Below are 22502 nucleotides of genomic sequence, written 5' to 3' on the forward strand. Positions count from 1 at the left end.
GGCGGAGGGGGTGGGTCAAGGCGGGCGGGGCGGGGCGGGTAATTATTTAAGTATATCACATTTCCTTAAGTGGGGTGGGATGGGGTGAGGCTGGGCGGGTAATTATTTAAGGATCATCACATTTCCTTAAGTGGGTGGGGCGGGGCGGGGCGAGGCATACCTTAAATGACCTTCATTTTAAAAAGCAGTTCTATCAACACAATTAGGCTAAAATATGTCTTCCTTAAGTGGGGTGGGGCAGGGCGGGGCGAGGCATACCTTAAATGACCTTCATTTTAAAAGCAGTTCTATCAACACAATTAGGCTAAAATATGTCTGAAATAATCCGGACATGGTCCAAACCAAGTGTTCTTAAAAACACATTTTGAATTTCAAAGAGGGCGCAAAAGTCACCATTTTGAAAAACTTTTTATTTATATCTTTCCCATTTCACTGATGCCAAGATTGTCCAATGACCATTAATTAGGTTCCATTCAATTTTGGGGCAGTTGCCAGGTTCTGACCTCTGGTCAGCAATTTCTTTCCACCTTTGACCCTGGCATGTACATAAATGACCCTGGCTGTTATAAGACATAAAACTTATCAAATCAATTCTTTACAATGTTTTTGAACACGTCAACTGTGAGTGTACATGTAGAAAGTAGTTGTTAGAATGTTAAAGATAAATGCGTGCTGTGTTTGTGCTAGGGTATTTGGGCAGGGTAATGTGAGTATTGTTAGGGACAGGGACAAAAAAAAAAAAAAACCTATTGACTACTTTCTGTACACTTCAGTTGAGTCAATATTATAGCATTGAACACAAGTTGTAATGGGAACCATTGTATACACAATGTATGTACCTCAAATAACACCACAGTTGTATCACTAAATGTGTTCATTGTCCCTCAAAACCTTAAGTACCAATTTTCGTCTTTTTTCTACAAAGTACAGTATAAATTTCAACCAATCAGAGGCCTCCATATATCACCATGGCGGCCAATCCATCCGAAAATATAGGCATGCTGTTCTGCATCCCTTTAAACCCCATTTACCAATTTATACCAGAGAGTGGACCTTAGCAGCGATCTTGGAATTTCTATCTCGAAAAACCCTTTATGCACACTCCCACGAGTATGCTTGTCAAGTTTCAAGTTTCTGGATAATCGCTCAAAACCTTACAGATATAATGTATACCTCAAACAACCTCATAGTTGTATCACTGCATGTGTTTAAGTCAAAGAGTGTACATTTTTGGGTGAGGGATTGGGGTTGGGACGATTATTGAGGGGTTACCACATCCTCCAGCAACAACAGTCCATGGACTTAACAAGGATATTACAGTACATTTGATTTTGACATCACATGACGTAATCCTTGTGCCAGGCTGGTGCCCTCCTCACACGGCCAGACCTTCGGACAGATACAGGGGCTGGAGCGGGTGGTGTAGCTGGCTCATCGTCTGCAAGGCTAGGGCTATCCTCTCCTCTGCAGTCAAACGAAGCGGTGAAGTACACAACCTGCAAGAACACAAGCTGCATTTCAGTAAACAAATAAAAGTGCATAATACACAATATTCGGTAGATGTTCAAGTGAGAATCTGGCCTAAGCAATGATCAGATATGTTTATGTGCACATGGTTACTGATATCACTATTTGAATATGTAGACATGAAGGATAGGGAAGGCAAAAAATATAATTTTTATTTATTTGCATATCCCATTGCATAACAATACAGATATTTTGTGATCCCAAGTTTAGAATATCCCTATTCTTCATGTATCCATACAGCACACTGTATATGAAAGGGTATCAATTCTATCGTACCTCGATTGGTGATATTTTTACAGTACATATATATTATGACATTTTCTAAGAAAACCATGACTCAAAATAAATTAATAAACACGAAAATTTTGTTATGTTTTAAACATGAATCCAACTGATTGCCTACTTTACAATAATATCAGACTGGTGTCAAATAAATCTAATTAAAATACAGACCCTATAATCACTGTTACATAGCAATAGAAAAAATCCACTTCCCAGATTCTGGAAGTAGCAATTTGACTTGACAATTCGAATGGTTACCAGAACGTGACCCCTAATGGGATTTGCCAGATCCTTATCAAATGGAGTGATACATAGGATTTAGCACGCTGGTAAGTCAAAGACCCACTATAGACTAATATATATATCTCTATATCTTTGACTTATAGTGGGACTTTGACTTACCAGCGTGCTTAATACCTGTGAGTGATACATGTAATAAGGATATGTATTTTAATTGTATTGGTCGGAAATTGGAGTTCTAATTGCACAGAGAAAACTGTATATGGTAATGTACATGTATGTACCCAGCCTGACCACATGTATGCTTTAAGATGACACCATTATCTGTTTAGAAGTCTTTCGAGCTACAATATTACAGCTAAGAGAGAACTTTTTTCACAGTAGAGAATAACATATTCTACACTTAGCGTTAAAATGTAACATCTTACCACGGCCTCCGACAGAGACAGACGTTGGCTAACCGCAACAGCAAGCGATGTTGCTGCTCGGCTCACCAAGCTAAGGCCACGGAAGGACACAGCCTACAAGAACAAGAGCAACAGAAGTTCAGTAAACAAATAAACAACACACAATATTCTGCAATTATTTAAGTAAGAATCTGGTCGAACAAATTGATCAGGTATGTTCATGTGGATAAGATTAATTGATATCAGTAAAAGAAGTCTAAGTGAATAGAGAAGTTGGGGATAATCTACCCTATGGTCATATTTTAAATGTTTACATTATAATGCATTTTATTTTGTGATCCAGAGGATATCCAGAGGGTAGAATATCACTATCATTCATATATACAGTAGCACGAGAAACTCTGGCCCTGACACCAGACTTAGACATTATGACAGATAGATGTCTGGTTTAGGGCCAGAGCGCACTGCTATATCAAAACGTGGAATTAAGCCGACATTGTTTGGTATCTGACCAGGTCATCTCCGATTCAGACTGACCACCGAGAAGCACCATTAACCTTAGTCTATTAAACAAATGAATGATTCATATCTACCCAAATATAGTAATTTGTAAAGATTAAAGGCAATTTGCATACTTTGAGAAAATGGCGACGACAACGAGGGAAGTTTAAAGTTGCGGAAAAGAAATTACTGTGTTGACACAAAAGAATGTGCATGTGTTATAAAATGGATGGCTATGAACAGATAAAGTATTCATTTGTTGAAAAGACCAAGGTAAGTGGCGACTCTTGGTGGTAATATTTTGTAAGCAGTCTGAATCAGAGTTGACCTCCTGTACGAAATAATCTGGTCGGACTGGAATCGGAATCTGATCGGATTTCAATGTTCAAAAATCTGCACGGATTAATATCTTCTCTTTACAGTATATCAAAATCTGATCATAATTTCCTGAATCCGATCGGGAAAACTTTTTTCTGATCGGAAAACAGGGGCGTAATATTTAAATGAATAGAGTAAGATTTTCCATATATGGAAAATCCGTGCAGAAAAAAATCCAGTTGTATTTAAATCTCAGCAGATAAAATCCGACTCAAAATTCCGACCAGAATTCAGAAAAAAAATCTGATCAGATTTTTCTAAAAACCCAATCGTATTTTGAATTTTATTCCGATTGGATTTTGGGAAAAAAATCTGATCAGATTTTCTGCAAACCAGATGATAGTTTACTGTAGCCACATATCTGATCGGATTTATTAGTACACCAGGGAAGTCAACAAAATAAACAAAAAACTAACAAGAAAGTTTGTAAGCAGGATTTTTTATTCAATAACAGTCACTAATTATCTGATATAGAGGTTAAAAAAGTCAATTTAGTCCTTTAACCATATTATGGCTTTTAGCTCATATATCTATAATATTTCAATGCCTCTCTTTATATATATATATACACATATATATATAATTAAATCCTTTAGATAATAAGACAATGTTTTTTTTTTATTTTTCCATGATATTCTTGCTCCTCTTCCCATTGAAGATTTTTTCCTGGTACAACTGATCCTTCCTTTCATTGATAGTTTGATTTGTTGAAGTAACAAGGTGTAACTGTTCACTTTACATTATCTGAAATACAGAAAAAAAACATTCAATTTAATTTTAAAAAAATTAGTTGATCTTCTCTTATCAACATCCTAATCCTAATTTTACTTTTATATTAACAGTTATAATATTATAAAAGCTGCATCAGTATTATAAATTCACTGAAAACCAATAAAATCACAGCTAGGTTTTAGGAACACAAGCTGGACAAAAAGCATGCATTATTGTATATATGTATTGATTGACCTCTCTGACTGAGGTTTCAAACTATTTCTGCTCTGTACATGTATTTGACATATTTTAATAGTTCAAGTGGATGCAAGCTGTAAATTATAGCATAGTGATTCAATTTATGTTACAAACAATATACAGTATTACTGATGCTTCATAAATTCTAATTTTTGTGCTTTGTACTGATATGATCTAACCAACAATATTGATCTCAAGAAGGATTTTACTGGCAATAATATTCAATATGACAATAACAAGCATTCTCATCATTTAACTAAATATGTGTCCCACAAGTATCACAATAATTACATAGTATATATACTCTCCAAATATTTCTATGAATTTAGAACTCACCAGTATGAATATTGCTCTCATGGCTGAAATCTTCATCTCCTTCTCATTAATACATCCATAAATGCTCTTCTGTTAATGTAGTTGCATATTACCTTTTACTGAACCATAGAATCCAAAATAGCACAAGATAGTTCCATTCCTAGAACACTTTTATAGTGATATATTCACACAAAATCACAGAGAAGAAAATAGTCTCCCTCCATCAACAGCATTCACTTTCAAAAGTGCTAGAATGTAGATTCCGGTTAGAAAAATTGGGGCACAAGAAAGGATTTTCATTCTAACTGCCATAGTAATTAAAAAGTGATTTTGTTTTTCATTTGACATATTTGATTGAAAACAACTACATAACAGACATGTTTATAAAATTCTGTAAACATAATTATCATATATTCCAGTAAATAGATTTAATAGATAAATCATACTTGTTTAGATATAAACCTATGCCCTTTGGTTGGCCCCATGAATTTTTATGACTCAGAATCCTATCCCTTGACCTCCCTAGTCCAGTGCCCAGCTGGGCCCATCTACATCTACATGATAAGAGATGTAGATCTCAGCAACATATTGGTTATACACACTGGCCTGGGATCTGGACTTAATTAGTATACATATATAATATCAAGACAGAAAAAATTTAAAATTACCTAATTTACCTACCTGTTATGATAGCTATTAAATTAAATAAGAAGAACTTAAAAAATGAATGCTTTAATTGGAATATGTATTTATTATAATACCCGTTACATGTATTATGAAAATTGCCAGAGACTGATGGTACTGATGATCATAATAGTACAGGATATATTCTTGAACCTTGCAAAAAGACTACATTTCACCATACCAAATAGACTAGTTGCTGTTTGAATCAAATTTGATTTGGAAACTCCTTTGGATAGTAGAAAAAATTATATTGTGTAGAATTATTGATTTCAAAGTTAATTTATATGACATAAAAATTAATGTTTGCTGGCCTCTTTGCTCATATTAGTATGATGATATTACACGTGTTTTATTTCAATATCTGCTGATAAAAAATCTTAAATGAAACTAAAATTAAAAGAAGATAATTAATTGTTTTTTATGAATATGTTCAAGTGTTAAGTGAATTTGTGGGATTATATATACTCAAAGCTTGAAAATCTTTGTCTGTTTAAAGTTAAAGTTTGGAATCTGTATGTCAGTGAAAACTCTAAGTCAGAAAATCTGTGTCAGTGAAAACTCTAAGTCAGAAAATCTGTGTCAGTGAAAACTCTAAGTCAGAAAATCTGACTCTGTCAATATTACAAAGTTCAGAAATCTGTGTCACAGTCGGAATATTTTTCCAATTCTCTAAAATCCAACTGGATATAGAATAGGATTTTACAGACTGGGATTTTTGCTTCTTAGAATCCGATCAGATATTGCACACAGAATCCATGTCCGATCGGATTTTTGGTAAATTTTTAAGAATCCGATTGGAATCCAATCGGAATTTATGTTTTTCCAATCAGAATCCGATTCTGAATTTCGTACAGGCTGGCCCGATACAAACGGTGTCGGCTTATTCCACGTTTTGATATAGCAGTGCGATCTGGCCCTAAACAAGACATCTATATAATTTATGTCATAATTAATGTCTAAGTCTGGTGTCAGAGCTAGAGTATCTCGGGCTAATACACAGATGAAAGAGTCATATAATCCTTCCTTTCCATATATGAAATGGTAGTTTTCTCTTATACCTGGATCAACAGTACAGACACCGACTTGTTATATTTTCATTTTTCTCCAAGATAACCATGTGTGTGTGTGTGTATGTAATACAGTATACATACATATATAATGACAAAAATATATACTGTGGAGAGCCAAACGCTTGTGGTCTAACATTTATGGCCGCTAATGATGATCGATCAATATGGCACAATTTCTGGCGAAGTGATAAAAAAATGGTACACTTTCCATCATATACAAAGCCGATTGATGTTACATAAGACTGATACCCTTGTTATATGATTATATGTATCAATATCTAAATATCTCTATTTAAAATGAAGATATATCTATTCAATTAGATATCTGTAATTTAAATAAAGATATCCCTATTTCAAATATAGATGTCTAATTTAAATACAGATTTCTCTTTTTCTACTGAAAATAGATACCTCCTTTTAAATTACAGATATCTCGATATCTTGTCCAATTAAAAATAGAATTTTAAATAAAAATTAAAATATAGATGTCTTTAATTAAATTAAAGATATTTGAAATACAGGTATCACAATTTGCCATCCATGCAAGGATGAAGGAAGAGTAGGATTTTAAAGCTTAAATTAAGAAAATTTCAACTTTTGGGGCCCCGCCCCTCTCCCCCTAGGGGTCAGACCTATCATTTATATAAGATATGATTGTCCTTCCCCAATGATGTTTCACACCAAATATGGATGTAATCCACTTAAGGGTTAAGGAGGAGTAGGCTTTTGTATAAAAAGTTTTAAGCACAACGCACGGCGACGGACGAAACACGATGACAATAGGTCATCCTGACCGAAGCATCTTGACCTTCAGTTAGATGACCTAAAAATTGCTTCTGAGACATTCCCCAGTTATGACAGTGTCTTATCCAAGGAAGTGGCAGCCATTTTTCTTTTTGCTCTACTTATATATATAAGTTACCTTCACTGGCCAACCCCCTATATAAAGCACAGAACTTGATAAACGTGCATCATTCCAAACAATTAGCTTGTCTCGGATACACATGCATTGTCATGCAATGATATGTTGTATTTAAAGGAACTACTCGTTAGTTCAAATTAAGATGTTACAGTTTGTACTATGATGAAGAGTAGGAATGAAAATCTTTAAAAATTGAAAACTTTTGAGGTGGCGTTACGGTACTGTCCTTGCATGGTGTTACGTACATAACAAATAGTGATAAAATAGTAACATCACCGACAAATTTTGGTAATACCACAGAAATAAAAGAGTCACACAAGAAGAAATTTAACACACATTTTCATTTAATTGTTATAATATATATAAAATTTGATGTATATATCTTCATAGATAAAATACATTTCAAAATAATGAATCACAAATACAATCGGCGACAGTACCACCACATTTAGTCTTGGTAACAGTATGGACAAACATAGTAACACCACAGACAAGGACAACGAAATACTGCTATTTTACTCCTTTTGTAACATTAGATATATTTGAAACTCTTTGAAATCATAGTATTTTCTCTTTATAGTTCATTTTTAATCTCTAATGAATGTCATTATGATGATCAAGAACCATAGAAAAAATTTTTTCAAGCAGTTAACACCATGGACAAATGTCTGTTGTTTTACCTTTCTCAGCGGTTTACAATCAATGTCCATAGTGTTACTAGGACAAAAATAATGCAAAATAATAAGTTCAAGATGATAACACACACAAGAGGCCATCTGACTTCAATGGCAAAAGTCATGGTACCATCTTCAATTTGGGATCAACCAGAGATGTAACAACACTTTGTCAAGATCATATCAGGATCACTTCAGGCAAGTTTCTGCCAAATTGCACCGGTTTATCTTGAAAAAGTTCAAAATCTGTTTTCAAGATGGCGGCTGTGCTAGTTATCTTGGAATTTGAATTGACCCAAAAAATAACATTGTCAAGAACACTTCATGCAAGTTTCAGCTAAATTGCACCGGTAGAACATGAGAAGAAGTTCAAAATGTGTTTACAAGTTGCGGCTGTGACGGCCATGTTTGAATTCGGATTGACCCGAAAAATGACAACCCTTGGTAAGGACCATGTGAGGATCATTTGATGCAAGTTTCAGCTAAATCGCACTGGTAAAACTTTAGAAGAAGTTCAAAATGTGAAAATTAAGTTAATGCACGGCGGATGGCGCAAGGCGGACGGCGGATGACTATGGACGAAACATGACGACTATAGGTCATCTTGACCCTTCGGGTCAGAAGCCCTAAAAAAATTATTTAAAGACCAAAATAAAATCTTTGTCTCAAAAGAATGATGTTTTAGAATCATTTTATATAATAAGTACCTGTATGCTATAACAGTACAAGTATGTTGACTGGTGAGATCTATTTGTCAACTGATTACAGAGTATGCATATTAAAGTAATATAATTTATCATGAGCTATTACTTAATTTGACTAATTAGTTTAAAATGAAATGAACAGTTATTATAATTACATTAATAGATTTTGAAACAGGATATTATGGTATTTAAGTATGGTAACACTATGGACATTTGACCTTGACATGTGATTATAATATATATGTTTCTGTCATAGTAACTAATTGGGAGCTTATCAATAATTACCAATATTGTTTTTGATATCTACAATGATCTTAATTTCTCTAAGTTTCCGAATTAAAGTTATCCATTTAAGGTCAGGTGAGTTTTTCAGTTTTCTTTATATTGGATTTGGAACAATTTTGATATTGACTCATTTTCACGTGCTCTGTGCGAAGATTAATATTGAAACACAAAGCAACAAGATCTAATTGTGACGGGTGCTGTCACAAAAAGTTCCTCCAATCTCCACAGAGCCTAATTTGACAAGTAAGAGTGACCTCCCCTGAATGATGGTGTGAAATAGTTTTACCGATAAATACATTTTATTTTGCAGAAAAAAATATGTTATATCATTGGAAAACAATATCATTTATCTCAGAAAAAATACAACAAAACTAAAAGTGAACTTAAAATGGTTCACTGCTGAACTCCAAGAACAAGGAAGTAGTACGTATTATTTTATTATGGAATTTTTCACTTTAAAAATCAAGAATCTGATTTAAACTACATATTGAAACAGATTCAAGGCAAATCAAACCAGTTGTACTGGTTTTAAGTCATGTTGACTAGGGGATTATGAGTTATTCAATATTCCAGGGGTTACTATCACAAGAGTTGTCGTTTGGCTGTGAAGGAAATCTAAAAACGGTCTTCTTTCATGTCATAACTTTATTAACTCATTTATTAGAGAGCTCCACATAAGGGGAGATAACACATATGAACTAAAACTTTGACTAAAACTCTGAACAGCAGACAAAGAGAGACAAACACATCACGATACAATAACATTTACATGTTCACACGTGGATGGTTCTACAAATAAATATATATATATCTATTAGCAGTTCAAATCTGAACAATGAAAGGCTGTGGCGGCCATCTTGGATTCTGGTTAGAAAAAATGAAACCAGTCGACACATCTGCAGGTCACCAGAAATAACCTCAGGTAAGTGATCGGATATGTTTTTGAGAAAATGGTCGGACAAAATCGCGATGAAAAAAGAAGAACCAGAAGAAGAATTTAAAAGAATAATAATAACAAGATCTAATTGTGATGGGTGCCGTCACATAAAGTTACCCAATCTCCACAGAGCCTAATTTGACAAGTAAGAGTGACTTCCCCTGAATGATGATGTGACATAATGATGTAAATAAATTTTATTTCCCGGAAGAAAAATGCTTTTTGAAAAGTCACATCATTTAAAGTTTATACATTAGGCAAAACATTGTATGTAATTGTATTAGATTTGTGTTCTCAACCAAGTTCCTTTTTGTTCAATTTTGACCAATTGCATGCCATGGCAGCCATTTTTACCCCAGTTCTGTAGGAGTTGCCCAAAAAATGACCTCAAATAAGTTTTATGTCACTAGTAACAGTATGATCTACAACTTAAAAAATACAACTAAAATGAACTTGGACCTTAAACAGATCCCTGCTGACCAGTGAATAAAGGGAGATAACTCTTACTGGTTTTTAGAAAATTTGAACCAGTCACAAAATTTGTTTTTTACTCATGACATTATGGTATTTTCACTTTATTGAAACCGATTCCAGACAAATTGGACCGGTAGTTAAAAATATCTATAAGCAGTTCAATTTTAAACAATGAAAGGCTGTGGTGGCCATCTTGGATGCTGGTCTGAAAAAATGAAACAAGTCGACACATCTGCAGGTCAATAGAAATGACCTCACAAAACGATCCGACTTCTAGTTTTTTGAGAAAATGGTCGGACAAAGTTGCGGTAGAGAAAGAAGCAGAAGAACAAGAAAAAGAAGAAGAATGATAAGAAACGGAGAAACACTGACTCCATTAGGGAAACTTAATTAAACAATGATTACTCCCTAATCCTAATCAGTGTTATCGAAACTCTTGTAATTAAATTGTACTATCCAGAATCGATATGCAAGCACGAGAGCGAATATATGTTGTAACAAATGCTTTACTTCCGTCCACAGGGACCTGGCACGAAAATTTTTAACCAATAGTATATATATATATATATTATAGTATCAAGGGTATGAACTCGACGGTCGAGAAAAACGGACCTTTTTTTTAAAACCATAATCATTTTAATAAATGGGTTCTATACAACATTGACGGATATCTTACCTTAAAGAGAAATAATTTATCTTTCCAGTGCTTGATGAACAAAATTGGCCAAGTATTGACGAAGTTATGGCTTGATGAATCGGAAAATTTACGAAAAATATGCTAGGTAGACATTTCCCTGTCCGGTCGAAATGTTGTCTCGGCTCTAATGGGCACCTCAAAAACCAAGCCAAAACCACAAAATCTACGCCTGTGGTGGTAAACAGTACCCATAACTGTGTTCATCCACAATCTCCTTTGGAGGTGTCATGACCCGTACTTTGTAGAAACTCCATTTAAACATCGTGTAGCTCACATACTTTAACCGTCACCGCCATGTTCATTTTTCAATGGAAAGATGAATTATTTCTCTTTAAGGTAAGATATCCGTCAATACTGTATATAACCCATTTATTAAAATAATCATGGTTTTAAAAAAAATAGGTATACTGTTAGTTTAAAAAAAACCGTGCCAGGTCCCTGTGCTTCCGTCATGAACAAAAGGGAATTTTTCCAATTTGATGTTTAGATACAGATATTTTCATGTCAAATAGAAATATCTTAAATTCAACAAGAGATCCCAGAGGGATCTTGGCGCCCACCAAAGAATGATCTATATCTGACAAAGGATCTTTCTCTAAACTTTTTAAACTTTTTCAAACATACTACATATAAAATTTGAGACAGATCGCTTCAGTACCTTTTGAGAAATAGCGGTAACAACTTCAACTATCAAAATCCAAGATGACTCCTTGGCGGCCATCTTGTTTATCAATCGGTCCCAAATCACAATATGCACAACTAGGGCCCTAGGGGAACCTACATGTGAAATTTGAGAAAGATCCATTCAATACTTTCTGAGAAATAGCAATAACAAACTTTGAATATAAAAATCCAAGATGGCTGCCTGGCAGCAATTTTGTTGACCGATCGGTCCCAAATCACAATATGCACAACTAGGGCCCTAGGGGAACCTACATATGAAATTTGAGACAGATCCCTTCAGTACTATCTGAGAAATAGCCATAACAAACTTTAACTATCGAAATCCAAGATGGCGGCCTGGCGGCCATCTTGTTCACCGATTGGTCCAAAAATGCAATATGCACAACAAGGGCCCTAGGGGAACCTACATATTAAATTTGAGAAAGATCCCTTCAGCACTTTTTGAGAAATAGGGATATCAAACCTTAACTATCAAAATCCAAGATGGCCGCCTGGCGGCCATCTTGTTTTTCCTATCAGCCTCAAAATCTGTATGGCACAAATAGGGACCAAGGGTAACCTCCATGTGAAGTTTGAACAAAATTCCTTCAGTAGTTCTCAAAAAATATCGAGAACAAACTTCAACTGCCAAAATCAAAGATGGCTGCCTGGCGGCCATCTTGTTTTTCTGATCAGCCGCAAAATCTGTATGACACAACTAAGGACCAAGGGTAACCTCCATGTGAAGTTTGAACAAAATCCCTTCAGTAGTTCTCAAGAAATATTGATAACAAACTTCAACTGCCAAAATCAAAGATGGCTGCCTGGCGGTCATCTTGTTTTTTTCGATCAGCCTCAAAATCTGTATGGCACAAATAGGGACCAAGGGTAACCTCCATGTGAAGTTTGAACAAAATCCCTTCAGTAGTTCAAGAAATATCGATAACAAACTTCAACTGCCAAAATCCAAGATGGATGACTGGCGGCCATCTTGTTTTTCCGATCAGCCTCAAAATCTGTATGGCACAAATATGGACCAAGGGGACCCTCCATGTGAAGTTTGAACAAAATCCCTCCAGCAGTTTTTAAGAAATAGTGATAACAAGCATTGTTTACGGACAGACGGACGCCGGACGCAGGGCGATTTGAATAGCCCTCCATCTGATGATGGTGGGCTAAAAAGAGATATCTGTATTTAATATAAGGATTTATGTACTGCTACCAAAATTAGAGATATCTTTAATTGAAATTAGAGATATCTATTTTTTAATAAAAGATATCTCTATTTCGTGTTTAATTAGACACATCCTGATTTTTAAATAGAAATATCTCTAATTCAAATATAAGTATCTCTTATTCAATTAAAGATATCTTTATTTAAATTAAAGATATCTCAAGTATCATTCATAGTACATAATGACAGAATAGCAATATAGTGGATTTAATTTATAGGCAAAGGGAGATCCCTCTCAAGTTGTTACTTAGGGTATTGATACCAATGTGGACTAGAAAGTATTTAATGATGTTATACATGTTGCACAAACCAAATATTTGCTAAATAAATGTATTCTTAAAGCTAGATTAATGAAATAATACCGATAATGAAATTTTATCACAATATCAACAAAATGAAAAATTAAAATACGACTTAACTATTCATTTATTTATTAAATTAAATTTGTTTTCAATTTGTTGATAATCAACAAAATGAAAAGTTTGACTTAATTAATTAATTAAATTTTTTTTTGTTAACTTTCCGCAGATATAATTACTCATTTCACAGATAGAGTCTGCCGTATATGATAACAGTAGGTAGCTTCTTAACAGAAGTAATTATCAACACTCTCGCTGGTTTTGTCCTGAGCAATTAACCAAATACAATCTAGACTCTAGACTACATGTAACTACCAGAAATTCAAAGGTGAGAATCACAGGTACCCGACCATTACCTGTATGGTTTTTTTTTGTGTGAATCACCTACCTAGCTAGGTGGAGTGCACTTGTAGTTTACCTGTAGTTTAAATGTTGTGTACTACTAGTGCAGTAAGTGCACTAAGGGTAAAGGTTAGCTTACCGTATTTCACCGCAAATAAGACCCCCCCCCCTCCCAGAGAAGAAATAAAGGTCAAAAGTGGTGGGGGGTCTTATTTGCGGACAGCCAGCCTGATAACATCGATCTATGGGGTCGCCATCTTGGATTTTTAATGTCCTGTCATTGTTGTAACAGTCGTATGACAGATGGGTAATAGCAAGATGTTCAAGTATTTATAATAATAATGAAGACGTATGAGTAAAATTAAATCAAATAGTATGACAAATTAAAATATAAACAATACTAGGGCAGTTGTAACGTAAGTCTGAAAGGGAAACGGACATTTTTTGCAAGAGTCACGCGGACATTTACAAATGATTCAAAACGAAGAAACAGCATCATGCAAGCAATGTCATTTTAATACAGAAGTTTTAATAATCGTATAGTTATTTAGAAATATTCAAATTCGGTTATTGTTTACGAAACATGTGAATCAATCGTCGTGAATCGGATGGACGATCGCCGTTCAGACTCAGGCCTATTTAAAATTCACTGCAAACGTTTACATATCAAATTCGTTCATTAACAGAAGAATTTACGTACATTTGTCCCAACCAAATGAGCAAACGATCGTGGTACATTCATATACACTGTAGTTTATTGTCTTCATATAAGTAAAAATGGATTAGGCACATGTTATTTAACACATGAAGCCTTCTTCAGTCAACATTATATACAAGTGATGGCATTATACACTGTAAGTACATTGTATAAGTTGAATTTAACATATTATTTACTTTATTAAAGATATACTATTATAATGGTTAAAACAATTCTTTTGTTTGTTTGTTTGATTAATTAACGTCCTATTAACAGCTATGGTCATGTAAGGACGGCCTCCCATGTATGCGGTGTGTTGCGTGTATGTTGTGCGAGGTGCGTGTTTTGGGAGACTGCTAAAACAATTCTACTGGGCTTTGTAAATGGCTGCACAAATAATAATAAATAATAATTTATTTCAAAAGTCAAGTTTTCATTTCCATAAAGTAACAAATATAATTTACTTCTATGTTTAGGTCATTAAACACTTGGACCATATCAACACGGACAGTAGTATCATTCTGACATTCAAGAAAGAAATGGTTAGCATTCTCACTAATGTTGCTACAGTTAAAACACAAGTACAGTCTAGTGTCAAATTTATACCGAAAATGTCATCTCTGGGAGAACTATAACACTGATGTCTTAATTTAATACATGTATTTATAACATGGTAGACTAGTAGAAACAGATTGGGAAATTAAAGAGATATGTTTAAAAGAAGAAAACAGTAGTGATTTAACATTATTATCTAAGTTAAGGAAAGGAGGATTTTATTGTAGTAGAAAGTCGATAATTTGGAATTCAAAAGTTGTCCTTATTTTTATATAGTGTAAGGATTATCAGCTCGAATGAATTACCATATATGGAAGAGACAAAAATCCTGTGCGAGTTACCCCCCCCCCCCCCTTAATTGTAGTAAGATCTAAGAAAAGTGTGATTTATGAATGGGATTCGTTTACTACCCATAGTAACGTGTAGTATTGTCAGAAGACACTCTTTAATTTCCCCTGCGAACCACAATTTTGAAAAACAGTTTGTAAATTTAAATGAAATCCACCATGTGTATTATTTTTTACATAAAAGTACCGAAACGACTTTTCTATGTGTCCCGAAACGACCGTAGGTTAATGTACCGAAACGACTTCAGCTACGTGACCGAAACGACTTGTTACCGAAACGACCTGATACCATTTCACCGCACGTCGTTTTCGGGAAATGTGCATGGCGTCTATAAAAGCACTAGCCTACAGTACTTATATTACTGACAGGGAAATTAGAAAAAGATGATTTGTCTGTTTTACTCTTGTAACCTTTGATGAAGTGATATAGTCCGCTAAACCTGCCTATAAGGCTTTTTTAATTTGTTTTGCCTTATTAATATTTTAGGCAAAAAAAGGCCTAATAATAAAGACGGGTTTAGCGGACTATGTTAAGATCATCTTGATGTAGCCCTTCATCCAAACATGCTACCAATTTGTCTGATTAAATCGTCTGTCCGTTGTTTACTAAGTATTGTTTCGACTGGAGCAAAGAGTAACCTCAAATTCTGGGAATTCTGGGATTTTAACCACAGAAAGATATTTTTATCAACCCCAGAAAAAAATGTTTTTCAATCTTTGCCCGCGTGTTTATTCAGAGAGCAACAAGACAACTTTGAACTTAGAATGGATCTAGGTTTAGACCCCTACAATGGCCCCATATCCCTAATGAACGTCTTAATATAGTTTAAGGACACTTGCCTTGACAATAAAATATAACTATGTCATGTTATTGGAGAAAGCTATATCAGTTGTAAGAACTGTGGCTAATCCCATGATTTTCTTGTTCAGACAATAAAAACTTGTGTTACATACCTTTCCGCGAACAATAGCATTGCTTATGCAGTGGAAAATCAATTCCATGGCGATGAAAAGGGCGGTGAAAGACTCCATATCTCGGATCGATGCTAAATGCGTGCGTATGGTCAAGAGTATCTCTGAGAAATGGGCAGAGATTTGAATTGAAATGCGAAATATGAACCAATGATAGTCTTCCTTTCAGTCATGTGACCAGCATAATCGTGCAAGTGCACATATCGACTACTGAACAGTGATCATCCCACCACTTCACGCTCGTAGTTTATGTGTCTGCTTACATTTATATCACAGGGCTCTGAGAATTAGGTACATATTGTATAATCATGGACCCACCAGAGTGCCCTGACTATCACTCAAACAAACGATTATTTATTAGATTATTATTAAACATGGGGCTCGTGGAGTCCACATAAGTTACTTGGGCTATGTTTACTCAATGAATAATAGGGCTGCAGCGCCAAAGTTAACATTGTACAATTAAACACATGCGTTTGGCTCTATAGAGAGAAATGTCTATATAGCCAAACACCTGTGATTGTACATACGTTTGTGTATGCGACAAACTAAATAAACAGGGGCGTAGGAAGGGGGGGGGGGGGGGGGGGCAGGGGGGCAACTGCCCCCCCGTTCCCCAGGACGGGGGGCAAACATGTCTTTTCCCCCCCCCCCCCCCCCCCCCCCCCATTTTCGCCGACTGAAATTTTCTAAAAAAGCTTATTTGAAAGAAAAAAGGGTCCTCCTGCACATTTTTCGTACTTCATTCTAGAAAATTTTCCGCTGCGCGGCGCATTTCCTAAAAGGTTCAAGCACATAATGTCAAACCTTAAATTGTAAAAATTCAATACACACAAACTAGACTAAAAATGTCCATCAAGGGATTCCCACTATGTACTATTTAAAAAAATGTCTCTTAAAAGATCAATTTGTTTATATGTCTTAGCGAGACAATTAATTCATTTTTTTTTCTGTTACGCAACAATGTGCCGGTGGTGTGAACCGGTATATTCAGATCGAGTAGGGTTCCATAATGTTATGACGACACAATTATCATTTCTAAATGCAGGTAGCTTTAAATCGAAAAATTACCATGTTAAGAACGCTTTATAATCATTAAACTTTATCGTAACACTCATCTCAGCCATTCTAAATCGTAATTTTTTTCCCGGGGGGAGACCCCCCGACCCCCCAAACACCAAATTCTTGCGCCTTTGGGCGCTCGCAAATTCATCAAAATGCATCGTTAAACTCATCTAAGCCATTCTAAATTGTAATTTTTTCCCAGGGGAGACCCCGGGACCCCCCAAACACCAAATTCCTCGCGCTTTCGGGCGATCGCAAAATCATCAAAATACATAAAACTCATCCCGGGGGTCACCCTCAGACCCCTAATAAAACACCAAAATCTTGCGAAGGGTTACAAAATATTGAGGATCTTTGCCCCCCCCCCCCCCCCCATGACGTTTCATCTTCCTACGCCACTGATAAAGTTTCATGTATCTTGTAATTAATAGCGATTTGATTCATTTCAATTTATTGTTATCTTACCTAAGCCTTCAGACTTCAAAGTTAATTATATATCTTTATAATTACATTGATAGAGAAACATAGAGAGGTTGGGGACACTCCGATCCCGTATATGCGGGATAGTTATGTGTAACAAAATGGGTCGATATTTAGTATGTAACACTAAGTTTAAAAGTACATTTGATAAAGTACACATGGGAAAGTAAAACAAACAATAGATTGATAAGTATAGATTCGTGATAGTCAGAAGCAGCATTGTTGCCTTGCGTCGGTATCACGTAAATCTTGGGAGATGATATTTGATTGGGACGCACGTGCATTTTTGATATATGCACAAAGAGGCGTGCAGCAGTAGGTGATAGATATACTGGGAAAAGGGAGTCTCCAGAAATAGGGAACAATGCAATTTATCACCCCATTGATCGATTTCATCCGGGTTATGAGCTCCGCTGTGAAAAATGGGCATAAGAAAAGCAAGGACATATAAACATAAACAAATTAAATTCTTCATAAAATGTTTAACTATGTATGTATGGAATATAGTTTTCTAAACGGCAAGGTGCGCGAAATAGTTTTAATCCTGTCATATGTATACAATGTAATACGTATACATTTGCTACATGGAACCTCGCGCGTTGCAAAGCATTGGAAAATGAGAACTCGTCCATAGACGTTAAAAATCGGCATTAGAAATTACACTTTATTGTGTCAACCGATTGAGGAACCTGTAATCACTGGCTTAAGAAAGCAAAAATGTATTATCGGGCATGTGGCTGCTCGTGAGCATCAACACTGTTCAAAGGACCGATCGCTAAAATGTAGGTCACATGCCTGATAACAAATCAAACAGACAGAATCAAAATAAATCCAACTTCTACCCATTTAAACTGTAGATTCATAGTTGTTGATTAGATTCTGAATTTGTCATAATTATTTTAATTCTAGAAACCTTGATAATTTGACAATATCCTATTCTGACCTTCTTTTACAAACCGCGTGAGTTACATGATAACAATGTATGATCCATACATGTAGTATATTGTACACTTAAAATTTGCCTGCTCGAAAGGTAGACCCCTAGGCTAGGACTGCAGTTGCCATGGTCACTTGGACTTCATACTGTTCCATCAACCACACCACGGGTATGATAATCTAAATTACCTAACATTGGTCAGAGTGGGGCCAGGGGCCTGGGGCCTTCTTTGGGCACCCTTCAATATGTTCAGTCAAGTGTATCACAGACTAACAACACCTGTATACATGTAGTACCTTATCCCAACCCCAGGAGGTCCATTTATAGCATAGGTGGCAGACTCTCTACATACATACCTTGTACTCATCACACAAATACGTACAGTTATACAACAATGCTAGTCAATGGATATGTGTTTTAACTGGTAGTGCATTTTAATTTGTTTGTTAATGAAGCTTTATATATTAAAATTAAAAATAATCTAAATACCAAGTGTATAATTAACTACAACATTTATTTCAAGATTATTGGAATATCATATTTCATCCAATATCTTTTCATTAATTTTTTTTTACACTGTCTTTTTACATACATCAGAAACCTGATTATCATGACTATGTATATAAAATACCATATTACAATGTTGAATACATGTAAGTACCTAATCTAAATTAATTTTGATTATAATATATACATGTATTATTGGTAAATTCAAGGTTGTGACAGACATGCATGATTTACGCATTGTACAGCTCCCGTCAGCTCCACTTCACAGCTGCCTGTCATGACAATAATTGAGGTGTATCCGGGCTCTACAACAAGCATGTACATGTATCTAATAAGAATGGTACTTATGTGTTTCAAACTCATGAACCTATATGATTTTTAAACGGTAAAGTATATTTGTTTGTCTTAACAAACTTCCATAGAAACAATTCTAAAATCACATATATATAAAGATACTGCCCCCATTCTCATAAAGCCGTGCAAACACAGAAGGCAACGGTTCTGCCTCTGGCCATCTATCGATGGTCACCTTGAGGCACCTGTATAGCTGGATACTGTGGCTTACCTGTATGTTTGACAAGTTATAATTATTGGACCATGACGCAATATACGGTCAAGATAACTTGCGGGGTTGGGATCATAAATTTATTGTGTGTACCGGTAATTAAGAATCAAAACAAGCTGAATTGGGTACTTGTAGGTAGACTAGCCACCAATTAGTGGAGGACGTCATATAGTTTGAAGTGGATTTAATTCTGCATGATCTTTTAAAGACGTTCAGTTTTTAATAAAGAATATGTAATTAAGCTATTTTTACGTACAATACTTTTAGAACTTAAAATAGCAAGAAAAATATTATAAAAGTGTACGTATTTTAATGAAAGACGATCTACAAGGGTATCGCTAGACAACTGATTGATAGGCACCAAATCTTTTTGTTTAAAAGCTATGTATTACCCGGTATATGATTGTATTACTGATAGCTTATTTTAAAAGAAAAATTGTCTCAAAAGCACATTAGGACTGGTTTTTGCTGCAATTCAAAGTTGTTTTTGACTTGTGAAAATGCTTGATGTAAATGATATATATATATATTTAATGCAATTTACCCATAAAACTTACTTAAATACTTTTGAAAACGTAATATAGACAATTTAAGATAAGATATGGAAACTACTGATATAAAATTAAATAGACATATACTTATGAATATAAATTAATCTTTATTACTTTTGCAGTGAAAAGGTTTTATTCATGTATACTAAAAAAATAACGTATTATATAGTTATATATACTGTACATTAAATTGTAGATGCTGTAATTAAAAAAAATAAACACTTAAAAATTATAATTACATTCTGTATGTATTATTTCAAATTGAAGAACTTATTCTTCCCCGATCCCTAACTGTAAAACATCACCTTGTCTGTCTAGGTCTCAATGTACCTGGACACGATGTCCACCTGTAGTGGACACCGTGTTCACACGTAGTGCACTCCGTGTCTACCTGTAGTCTAAATCTTGTGCACTCCATGTCTACCTGTAGTCTAAATCTTGTGCACTCCGTGTCTACCTGTAGTCTAAACCTCGTGCACTCCGTGTCTACCTGTAGTCTAAACGTAGTGCACTCCGTGTGCACAAGGGTGTAACATTTAGTCTACTACCAACTGTAAGTATAGCATAGTAGCTAGCCCTATGTGTACTTTCTGTAATTCAGAGAGAGAAACAATGATTAATTTAATGTGGGAATATCGAGAAGTACAAAATCTATTGCAAAACTTTGAAACTCTTTTAGATGCTCTTTATATTCCTTTTTAAATTAACAAACAATCTTTTCTTCTTGGTCTTAAAACTAACAACATTAATGCATCAGTCGATAATTTTATACTTTTAATCATTAAGCAATACATTTACAGAACAAGGTGTTTTCATAAAACCTTAAATATAAACACATTGGCAAAAAATATAAAAAACAAATGTTTATTCATAGACATATTTTTGTACCATAAAGATTCACACATAATTGATTCCCATTTACAAATATGTTAATTAGTCCTAATTTGATTGGCCATAGGTCACTGACCGCTGTAAGCCCCATAGTAGATTTATACGTCTTCTGATTGGTCAAGCCCCTGATTTAGCCCTTGTAAGACAAAGGGAGTCCCCACTATAGAGCCCCATCCATACAGCTTCAGACGCCATCTTTCAAAATTGGGAATATTTCTAAAAATGTCAGCATTTACATACTGTTTTAAAAGGTAGAAGAAATTTAAAACATCCCTCCAACCAACCCCGTCCTTCCAACCTTTATGTGTGAATTTATGGTTGTTTTTATTCTTATTAATATATCTTTGTATTATGCATATTGTAATCCTCATCCTTTGTTTTCGTTTAGGTTACATGTTTGTTGCGTTATTTTCGCTCACCTTCGCTAAAAATTTTCAAGAAATTTAAAATCATATTTCCTTATAATATAAATCTAATAAAATAAACGGCTTTCCCCTCTTTATCAAGGGTATGCCAAGATTTAAGAGCCATCCTATGTTCAGTCTTTATTTCATGAAAATTTTGAGCAAACAAAGCTCGAGGTATGGACCAAGAAGCCTTGCTGATTTGAATGTAAACATGTATATAACTTTAATCTTTAGCAGGACAAAAAGAATATTATAATATTCACAGACACATATCAAATGGTCAAAATGATTTTTTGAAAGCAAAATTTATAAAAAGTTGGAGTAAGTGGACACCGTTTATACAATTTGATATATGAACTCTTTTTACGAAAAAAAAAATAAGAACCAAGGATAAATTCTCTACCATTAGATAAAAAATACATCTATTCCACATCTCGACTCTATCCTCCTATACAACTTTTTCCTCTCTAACCTATCTTTCTTAACCTCTTATAAATGTCATGTATGTCTGAACGAATGTGGGTGTATGGAAACCTTTGAATGTATATAATAATTTCAGCAAACTCTTTGGTATATGTGTAAGGGTGTGTGATTGTGTGTGTAAAAGTATAAATGTGAATGTCATGTAAAATTGATACAAATGAAATACTTTTGTTTTTGTATTTATGATGTTAAATTAATTGTCTTTGTCTGTATTGTCTGTAAAAATGAAAATGATTTCAAAAATAAAAAAATCATAAAAAAATAATAATAAAGTATTGATTATAACGAGAACCATTACAGATACACCCCCCCCCCCCCCCCCCCCCCAGAAAGGCATGTTGTTCAGCATTCCCTTAGTCCCTATGTATCAATTTTCAACAA

At 34.7% G+C, this 22502-nt stretch overlaps 1 protein-coding gene across 1 annotated transcript; it reads right to left on the reverse strand.

Annotated features, from left to right (window-relative positions):
• Positions 1 to 227: 227 nt before the first annotated feature.
• LOC138326974 (uncharacterized) lies at positions 228 to 16335 on the reverse strand. The gene is made up of 3 exons (XM_069272936.1): positions 16218 to 16335; positions 2478 to 2570; positions 228 to 1496 (listed from the first exon to the last, which is right to left on the reverse strand). Exons 1-3 carry the CDS (start codon positions 16293 to 16295, stop codon positions 1338 to 1340), a joined length of 330 nt encoding a protein of 109 aa, XP_069129037.1. The 5' UTR covers positions 16296 to 16335; the 3' UTR covers positions 228 to 1337.
• Positions 16336 to 22502: the final 6167 nt, after the last annotated feature.

This window comes from Argopecten irradians, chromosome 7, assembly GCF_041381155.1.
Source record: "Argopecten irradians isolate NY chromosome 7, Ai_NY, whole genome shotgun sequence".
NCBI lineage: Eukaryota > Metazoa > Mollusca > Bivalvia > Pectinida > Pectinidae > Argopecten > Argopecten irradians.

Coding starts and splice junctions, on each gene's coding strand:
- LOC138326974 (XM_069272936.1), bottom strand. CDS start 16,295: ATGGAGTCTTTCACCGCCCTTTTCATCGCCATGGAATTGATTTTCCAC. Junction 2,571..16,217: donor ATGCTATTGTTCGCGGAAAG/GTATGTAACACA, acceptor TTGTTCTTGTAG/GCTGTGTCCTTCCGTGGCCT. Junction 1,497..2,477: donor TGTCTCTGTCGGAGGCCGTG/GTAAGATGTTAC, acceptor GTGTTCTTGCAG/GTTGTGTACTTCACCGCTTC.